This window comes from Silurus meridionalis, chromosome 21 (genome assembly GCF_014805685.1).
Source record: "Silurus meridionalis isolate SWU-2019-XX chromosome 21, ASM1480568v1, whole genome shotgun sequence".
Taxonomy (NCBI): Eukaryota; Metazoa; Chordata; class Actinopteri; order Siluriformes; family Siluridae; genus Silurus; species Silurus meridionalis.
The window spans coordinates 18089311-18099847 of NC_060904.1; the positions used below are offsets into that span (position 1 = coordinate 18089311).

At 36.4% G+C, this 10537-nt stretch overlaps 2 protein-coding genes across 2 annotated transcripts; one reads left to right on the forward strand and one right to left on the reverse strand.

The window, feature by feature from the left end:
* Positions 1 to 1809: 1809 nt before the first annotated feature.
* LOC124403807 lies at positions 1810 to 5537 on the forward strand. Its single transcript, XM_046877586.1, has 4 exons — positions 1810 to 1875; positions 3071 to 3442; positions 3565 to 3758; positions 3915 to 5537. Exons 1-4 carry the CDS (start codon positions 1842 to 1844, stop codon positions 3942 to 3944), a joined length of 630 nt encoding a protein of 209 aa, XP_046733542.1. The 5' UTR covers positions 1810 to 1841; the 3' UTR covers positions 3945 to 5537.
* On the reverse strand, positions 5218 to 8858 carry LOC124403671. The gene is made up of 7 exons (XM_046877372.1): positions 8673 to 8858; positions 8321 to 8575; positions 8108 to 8210; positions 7789 to 7843; positions 7337 to 7443; positions 6530 to 6641; positions 5218 to 5259 (listed from the first exon to the last, which is right to left on the reverse strand). The coding sequence occupies exons 1-7, from the start codon at positions 8710 to 8712 to the stop codon at positions 5218 to 5220; spliced, it is 714 nt and encodes a 237-aa protein (XP_046733328.1). The 5' UTR covers positions 8713 to 8858.
* Between the last annotated feature and the right edge of the window lie 1679 nt (positions 8859 to 10537).

Here is a 10537-nt window from a genome sequence, read left to right on the forward strand (position 1 = left end):
GTTTCTGATGGACAGGTTGAAGGACGAGGTCAGACAGGAGTCTCCATGGACTGTGATGTTTAGGGATGATATTGCGATTTGTGGTGAGAATAGGGAGCAGGTTGAGAAGAGCCTGGAGAGGTGGAGTTTTATGGATGTGGTGAGGGAAGACATGCAGGTAGTTATTTTGAGAGAGACAGATGTAGAGGACAGGGGGGGTATGGAGACAGATGATGTGCTGTGGTGACCCCTAATGGAAGCAGCTGAAAGAAGTAGAAGAAGTAGAAGACTGTCAGTTCAACATGAAGGCAGAGCACACAAAAATGGTGTGTGTGTGTGTGTGTGTGTGTGTGTGTGTGTGTGTGTGTGTGTGTATGTGTGACTGAACTGTAGTTGGTTGTTTATGAATGTGTGTGTGTGTGTTCTAAGAATTGTGTTGAAGTGGCTGCTGGGAACTGGACTTGTGGTGGAGCTGTGATCCGGCACAGAGCTGTGGCCTTTACATTATTTTTTTCTTTCTTTCTTTTTTCATAAACTTGCAAATATTATGTAAGTGTACTTTTTCACATATAGATCTAGAATTCAGATTTTATATCAATCGATTCAGTCAGATAGCTGCTATTAGACTGTAGTGTGTTTTTGTCGTTCTAACATTCCTCTGATCCAGAATCCCATCTTACCATCTAAACAAGCAGGAACATCCTAATAAATATAAAACACATTTCCATGTTGTGTGTTCAGTGTCTATAATATCTTTACAATGTGAGTATGTAAAATACACAGAATATCTTTGTCTGGGCTCACACATCTCTGGTTACTGCCTTCTTACCCAATCAGGAACAGTTTAATGCTTATTTTCAACAGTGTTAATTCACCATGTTGAAAATAATAATAATAAAAAAACAGTAAAAGAGAAGGTGTGTCCAAACTTTTGACTGTATACACTATAAAGGAAAATCTTGATCAAATTTACTTGTACACAGACTTCCCACAGCTACCCACTGCACCTGAACCATCTGAACCTGTCTACAGCTGGAGACTCTCACAGATTAACATTCCAATGAGAATGACAGGGTGATCTCCAAGGACACAGTGAAATTGGATAAACTGAGGCACTTGTTGCCTTGTTGGCATTTGCGCCACAGCGGATTATCCGTATTCGTGATCCGCATGTTTTTATTTGCCACGTTTTTACGCTGGATGCCCTTCCTAACGCAATCCTTCCCATTTATCCGGGCTTGGGACCGGCACTAAGAGTGCACTGGCTTGTGCAACCCTAATGATTGGGGTTGGTTCCCTGACCAAGGATCGAACCCGGGCTGCAGCGGTGAGAGAGCCGCACCCTAACCACTAGACCACCAACCAAAGCTATTTAGAATGACCTTAGACAATCACATTCATGCCACAGGTACAGGAACCTTTTAGTTCAGCATAACAATAAGGTTTTATACAATCAAATGTGTTGTTGTCAGAATTGTATAAAAAAAAAGGTCTCAACTGTACTGCCACTGTATTACAATCATTTACACTCTGTCATTCCTAATTCACTGATATGGATTCATTCTTTCTCTCTGAATGATGTATAATGTGGAACGCAAACTAAGTTCTTCACAATTTGTGAATAATTATGTTCCATCCGAAATTTTCTGTTTGAAGTGTTTGTGTGCACGTGCAAAAGTGCATGAAGCCTCTGCTCATCTTCCTGTTTTAATGGTTTAAAACACTTGTAGTGTCTGTACACAGTGTGGGATTTTCTTTATGTCCTTGCAAAACTTTTACTTCTTTAATAACCAAGTCAGTGTGTGCTTAGTTTACACACACACACACACACACACACACACACACTGAGTGAAGAAGTAGAGATGAAGCTGCTGCTGATTCTGCTCTCGCTGTCTGGTAGGAAACATCATCTCACTCGTAGACTGAATTATTGCTCAGAGTTTTCACTGGTTGCTGATTGATTCTGCAGGTTGTATAGAGAGTTATTAGATTATACACTTATGCACAAACACATTGTGTTGTGATGTAAGTGAACATTCAACAGTTTTGATATTTTAATTATTTATTAAATTTCTGTTTTCATAACAAGAGCTTTTTCCATGTTTTTTGTGTTTTTGTTGTGCAAGAAGAACTGCAGACAAACTGAAGAGGGACCAATAAGTGGGTCTTCGCTCAGAGATGTAGAAGCTCTAATTCTGAATGTTTTTTAAGTAATTGAAGTCAGACTGGTTGCTGCCATTAGAAATCAACCGTATTGTGACTTTTGATATTTTAACTTTTATCTGATCAGCATCTTACCTTCTTGTCGGAACCAATGCAGAAAGGCAGAGTAACTCATGAACACTCTGATAGATAGATAGATAGATAGATAGATAGATAGATAGATAGATAGATAGATAGATAGATAGATAGATAGATAGATAGATAGATAGATAGATAGATAGATAGATAGATAGATAGATAGATCTTTATATCCTTATTTATCTGCCTTCTTTTCTTGTTATTATATTTTTTTTTAAATTGTATTATATTTATAATTTTTATTCTACTTTTACCCCATTTTATTCCCTCATGCCTGACCGTCGTTAAAAGAAATTTACTGCATGTCGTACCCTGTATGTATGTGTATGTGACAAATAAAATTAGATTTTTGATTTTTTTTAAATGAATGGCACTAAAGTGCAGTGTGATGTAAAGGATTATGGGTCTTCAATCATGAATGAAAAATGATGCTGGAGACTGATGCTGTCAGGCCAAGCTTCAGCTTCTCCAACTTTCTTGTAGACTTTTGGGGAGTGATAAATAGGTGGGTTTAGGGGGAGATACAGTGGACCAGGGAAGTTTGTCATGTGATATTCTGGTCAAGGGTGGGAAGTAAATTAGTTATTAGGGATATTAAGAAAGAATAAGAAACAAATGAATGCTAAAATAACACAGAAAAAAAGTTGTTTGAGGCAGAGAACTCTGGGATGATGTGGAATGAACTTTGGTGAAAAGTTATCTGGTCTTGGAGGAGTTTGGAAACAGTCATGATGGGGAAATGAAGACTGTACATCAATCTCATTTATTCTGCATGTATTTCTCTACACAGATGTTCTCACTCAGGACAGTAACTGGGGAGTGAAATATACTGATAATCAGATCTGTGCTGTGAGAGGATTCAGTGTCTCCATTCCCTGTAGTTATTATTATCCAACATCAAAACCCAACATTCAAGTGAAACAAATGCTTTGGTGCTCAATGAACTCAAACAAAGATCACTGTCATGATCCTCCATTTGTTTATAACAGTTCATCAAACACCAAATCAGACTTTGAGTTCACTGGAGACGACAAATCAGACTGTACTTTATTAATCCACAATGTACAGTTCAGTTATTCTGGAGTCTATAAATTCAGATTTATAACTGATGTGGTTAAAGGCATGTACACAGGAGACCCTGGAGTTACTCTACAAGTTACAGGTAAATTTTACTGATTAAAAAAAAAATTCTCAAATAATTTATTATGTGTGTGTGTAATCCTGAGTCACTGATGTGGAGTCTTTCCTGCTCTCTGATAAAGATTTAAATGTGTTACTAATCAGACTCAGTGGAAACGGAACCTTCAAATCTGATGAATGACGTGAACAGCACACAAAGTTCCTCAACGGTTGTGTCGTCTAAAACCGTACCTGTATCAGGGCCCAAAAATCCTGTGTGGTCGATCTGGATGATAGTTTATGTGATTGCTGGAGTGAGTCTCAGTCCCAGTCATTTTAGCCGTGATTTACAACAGGAGGTAAAAAAAGAGCTCAACAGGAGGCATGTTTCTATACAATACATTCTATACAGACTCAAAACTCTTTCTCCGAGGGTCTCATGTGAAGCGTATGATTTTGACACGCCACAATTAACGTAGTTAGTGACTTATGAACAGGTGTTTGTGTGATCGCAGGAGGATCCAGCAGGAGCAGGATGTTTCTGATCTCCACGCTAACGTCCAGCAAAAGGAGGATGATTCTGGTCTTATTGCTAATGTCCAGCAAAAGGAGGATGATTCTGGTCTTCATGCTAACGTCCAGCAAAAGGAGGATGATTCTGATATCTACACTAATGTCCAGCGGAAGGAGGACGATTCTGATATTTATGCTAACGTTCAGCAGAAGGAGGACGATTCTGATATCTATTCTAACGTCCAGCAGAAGGAGGACGATTCTCATATCTATTCTAACGTCCAGCAGAAGGAGGACGATTCTGATATCTATTCTAACGTCCAGCAGATGGAGGACGATTCTGATATCTATGCTAACGTTCAGCAAAAGTATGATTCTAATTTCTATGCTAACGTTTAGCTTAGCTCTTCATTTTGTGAGTTTTCTCTGAGATCTGAATTATGTTACACAGTAAATACACTTCCTGTGTGCTGCTTTTGAGCTTTATTTCATGATTAGACAACTTGTTTATTCATTACTTTTATTGTAATTTTACCGATAGAGCATTTATTTAAAGTAATTTAGAAACAGTTCTAAATTTCTGTAACTTTCTGTAAATTTCTGTAAATTCTGTCCAGAATTTACACCTGTTTATGATCTGCAACTGTTTATCATTTGATGAGGTCCTGATTTACTTTTTCATCTAAATTAGAGTAAAGGTCTATGAAGGTCTTTTATCTTTAAGGCTCAGACTCACAAAATGTAAACTGTAGCCTGTACACAGGTTCAGTTTTCCTCCACTGGATGGTGATATTATTCTTTGCAGCAAACCTATTTACCAGCCTCTGAGGACATGAAGATACACTCAATTTGTATATATATTCTTTTCTGAGTGATCAAGCCTGAGGCCTTCAGGATCCAGTGTAATGACAAAATTCACATTAAAAAAACACAGCAATCAAATACAATACCAAATAGCTTTTATTTAGGAGTGACCTACAGCAGATCAGAGTGAATAAAGTTTAAAGATCTTGCTCAAGAATCAAGTTTTAATGAGTGTATTAATTCTGAACAAAAACACACACGTAAGGATCCTCTGTCTAAATCACACAGATGTGTTTTCACAGTGTACGTATACTTGTTTCACCAAAAGTTGCTTCTTACACATATTACATATTTCACACTGAACAACTGCTTTGCCTTTTTTTATACAGTAAGTGTTTTGTAAAAGCGCATGTTCTCATGTGTTTGAGCATTAGGTCATATGACTATAACTAATACAGTATTGGCTGTAGATGTGCTAGTAGTAACTCACTAACTGTTTTCTCAGGAGGTGGCAAAAAGATCAAACTCTCCCTGGATTTTATACTGAAGATCAAATATGTGGAAATACAATATAATTAGATCACTGTTTATTCAGAACTCAAATTCTCAGCAGACAGCCTTCAAATATGGGCACCGCAGACGCCACACACACACACACACACACACACACACACACACACACACACACACAAACACATACACACACTGTATCCTTTGAACCTGTTATTTCCCTGTATTAATGTGTTCACTATTTAGATTCTGCCCGCCAATTTTATATCTTTCCTTTAAGACATCATTAAAAACCATGCATTTAGCATTTAGCCCGTGTTTGCTTCCTTCCTTATGCTACATGACTGAGTATGACCTCACATGCCAATCACCACACCCAATCCACCCCGGACTTTGGAGCATTGAGGGACTTCATGAATCAGAAAACATGCAAGAACTACGTCATTGATGGAGGACCGACTGAAGTATGGCTTTTCATGCACCAAACCAAATGTCCCATGCTTCAGACTGAAGGATTTCCTTTCTGGTCATCCTTTCACACCAGCGCACATTTAAACCTAGTCTCCATGAATGGAACACAAGAGTCCTTCCATTCTCTCCATCACCCCCACTGAGATTCCTGACACCTCTCCCTGCACAGCCATGTTTATATCCTCTATCAGTCACAGAGCACTATGTAGGAATATACTGAGGAGGCACATGTGGTGTAAACCAAGGTGGCAGCAGTAGGTAACTGGCCCACCAAGACCTGTCATGGACCTGCAGTGAATCCTGAGGTTTCTATCTATAGATACAGTTATTCCTGTAAATCAACACTTTCACTTATAAAACTAAACCTGTCTGAATAGGACTTAAAGAAACCTCAGAATTAAAAAATGCACTGGAAAACAACATAAATTACAAGAAATAACAAAATATGTAGAAAATGAAATCATTTTAAATCCAAACAGAATATTTACGGCAAATAAACACACATTTCCTATAATGTTAGCAAACCGTAAATCATAATGTCTTCATGTCTGGGAAAAAAATCACAGCTGTAATGATGACTAAATAAAACATATCTGCACTGTGGGTGAATGAGGTGTGAAAGCATCATTAGATGTTTACAGCGCTGTAGATTACAGCATCGTCCTGCTCCTGTAGCTCAGCGTGGACACGCCTGAAATTACACACAAACCTGATTATCAGCCACAAACGATGCACGTTTTTACTTTGTGGATTCTCACTAACACATTTACGTTTAAAGATATATTTTTGTAGAATGAATACATTTTAAAGCAATTATTTCACAGATTTTTACCGTTTGTTTTTTCTTGTGTTTGATGCAAACTGATACATACGTCACTCCTCCTTCATCTACAACTTCTTCATCAGACAGTGGAAGTTGGTTTAGCTGTGCTGTGACCTTTGAACTTATGGGAAGAGATGCTCTCAGATGGACTCAGGCGATATGACCAACATATTATATTGTAATTTTCAAACACATTTCTGTGTAGACAGAATTTATCATGACCTACAGGTTTGTAGAAAAAATTCCAAAAGTACAGTAGTGTTTCATTACAACCCTGTTCAAGGATTATTTATACTGAAACAACAATTTATTAACAACTAAACATTTTTGACCAAATTTTTACCAACAAATCAGTTGCTTTTAACTATTTCTTAATTTATTTAATAAAAAGGATATTTCCTTTATTCCAGACATGGTGTTCATGTATAGGAGGATGAAATGTAAAAACTTTTACTAAAGAAATCCAAAGCAACAGGTAGAGTCATAAACATTAAACAGGCAACAGGTCAACAAACAAAAACAACTACAGACAAATAAATATGTAAAAAAAAAAAAAGATAAAAATTGGAATTTTTAGACACAAAAAACAAAAGGCTTGATAAGTCACGTAGCAAAACACTGAATAAAGACACAACCAATTATATGACATGGGTGGAGACTTGAACTAAATAACCATAACCACATAACCACACAAACCCCGAGTTAAAAGACAGTGTGCCGTAGCTCCAGCATCTAATCTCAGACACTATAATATCATTTTTTAAATAAAATCTGACAGACATATTCTCAATTAAATTTTAGATATACTTTTTTTACCTTTTGGTTGTTGCTTTGTTTTTTTGGACAGACGCATAAGTCACTTCCTCTTTGTTTAACACTTCTTCTTCTTGAACTTCAGAGACGTGTCGTAAGTGTTGTTTTATCTATGAAAAGATAACCTTTGCATCACCACGTCCAAAGTAAAGGTGTCAGTAAACAGGTTCAGAGGAAACTTGTTAAATCTTGACTTAAATAAGACTCTTCACTTAAAGTGTGGTGATGTTCAGTAGATGATCAACACATAAAAATGAACTAAACATTCAGCAGTTAGTTGTTAGAAAAGAAAACACTACATTAAAATCTAATTCAATTTTAAAAGATTTTATTGTAGACTAACTATATTTCACATGAGGTATTTATGTATTAAAGTGAATGTCTAAAGTAGTAACACTTTAAGTAGGTATTATAATTATTCAAATATATTTAAGCTCCAATAAAAAAGGTCATACCTCTGTTTTCTCTTCACTTTCCCCCTCATTTTCCTCTGGAGCTTTAAGTTTCCTCCTAATAGAAGCAAGAAAACACACAGTGCACATGGATGTGTCCTAAAATACACACTGTCTCATACTGTAGTTAAAAAGAGTAAAGAACAATACTGTGTATTATTACAGTATTATTACAAGAATTACAGCATTTTATATATAATATAACAGAGTCTCAACATCTGTTCATTTCAACTGGCATCAATTTGATCAAAAACCTAACGAAAATATATCCTGAGACTCAAAATGAGTCCAACACAGGAGACTGTAATGTGTGGAGTTTTACCTCCTGCTGTAAATCACAGCTGGAACAGTTAAGATGATGAAAATCAGTCCAGCAGTCACCAAAGCAATCATCCATTTTGATGAAGGTTTAGTATTTTTATCTGCTACAATAAAAAAAACAATAAAGTGTAAATATTTAAATAAACACAAGTCACTTTATTTCCTTCAGTAATCACTCGAGACATTTAGGAATGTTGTGAGCAGACGGACTCACCCTCGACCGGAAGGCTGATGGTTTTAGATCCTGATGTGGTGCTGGTTTTCCAAGTGCAGGTGTATTTCCCAGAATCCCTCAGGGTCAGAGCAGGAAAGTGAAGAACGGCTCCTGATTCAGGTAAGAGCTCGTTGTTCTTAGACCACACAAACTGTGAGGAACTTTGTGTGCAGGTCACATCACACGTCAGATTTAACGAGTCTCCTGGTTTAAAGGTTCCGTTTCCACTGAGTCTGATTAGTGACACCTTTAAATCTTTATCAGAGAGCAGGAAAGACTCCACATCAGTGACTCAGGATTACACACACATAATAAATCATTTAGGATTTTTATTTTAATCAGTAAAATTTACCTGTAACTTGTAGAGTAACTCCAGGGTCTCCTGTCCACATGCCACCAGTCACATCAGTTATAAATCTGAATTTATAGACTCCAGAATAATTAAACTGTACATTGTGGATTAATAAAGTACAGTCTGATTTGTCGTCTCCAGTGAACTCAAAGTCTGATTTGGTGTTTGATGAACTGTTATAAACATATGGAGGTGATGACACTTATCTGTGTTTGAGTTCATTGAGCACCAAAGCTTTTCTGTCACCTGAATGGGATTTGATGTTGGATAATAATAACTACAGGGAATGGAGACACTGAATCCTCTCACAGCACAGATCTGATTATCAGGATATTTCACTCCCCAGTTACTGTCCTGAGTGAGAACATCTGTGTAGAGAAATACATACAGAATAAAGGGTTAAATATTTAATTAAATACAATAAAATATTAAAGTTAAACTGCAATATTGTTTTATAATAATAGTATTTATAAGTTCATATGTGTTTATCTGACGTTTCTTTTATTACTACACTGTACACACTTTACTTTTATATGTGTTTGTGGTCATATGAGGTATAAGATATCATAAAGCTTCTAGACTGATGATGTAACTGGTCCTATTTTTGACCATGTGCTTTACCACCTCTGCGATTTCATCACGAACAGCAAGTTAGAACAAACAAACTTAAAAATCTGTGTGAAACCAGACCTTCAATGAGCTCGAACCCTGAAACTGTCAAAACCAGCAAGATCTGGCTCCTGTGGATTTCACCCTCTTCCCAAAGATGAAGTTGCAGCTCAAAGGTTGCAGTTTTTGACACTATTGTGGAGATGCCTGACACGCTTCGAAAAGAAGACTTCAAGATCCTTCAAGAAGAATGAAGGTGATTGTGTGGAAACGTGGATAAATAAAGTAATTTCTTGTAAACAGAGCGAATCTACAAAATTATTTTTTCTTGATACCATCATACATGTACAGTATATATTTATTAATTTATGTGTATATTTCAGTATATTTATGTACATACAGTGTTTATCCTCCCTGATTTTTACAGTCAATATTATTACAATTTTATATTCCTTTACACATTTATTCAAATTGGACATTAAATGTTAAAACAACAAAACTTTTACTGCAGGTCATTTCTATTGAGAGATCTGACTGACTCAATTCAACTACCACAAAACTATAAAAAGTAACGAGCTGATTATTTCACTTATTTTTTTTATAAATCTTTCTTTTAACAAAATGAAAAACGTATCAAATTCTTGCTAAAGCCACAAACCTGTATTTAGCTAATCCTGTTAATTAATCCTGAATGTGTATGAAGATCCTGTACAGCTGTTTACAAGCAGCACATACATCATTCTGATATTTCACATAAAATACATATTCATTCAAGTTCATATTCTGAACAATAATCTAAGAGTGTAAGAGTGAGATGATGTTTCATACCAGACAATGTGAGCAGAATCAGAACCAAGTGCAGCATCTTCATCACTTCTTCAGTAAAACCTCACACACTCAGTGCTGTGCGTGTTAATGATATATAAGAACTTAAAGCACTTCCTGAATTTACAGAATAAACCACATTTTAACTGCAACCTCAAACACCAACACGATGCCAATCGATTAAAACAGGAAGATGAGCAGAGGCTTTGTCTTTTGCATGCACAAACACACACACACATACGCACACAAACACGCACACACACACACACACACACACACACACACACACACACACACACACACACACACACACACATGCTGTTTGGACACAGGTACTTTGTACTTTGGATTGAAGTAAAATTATTCTGACATTCTGATGTTCAGGTTTCGGCATCAAAATATAGTTTTTACTTAAAAATTCTTAAAAAAAA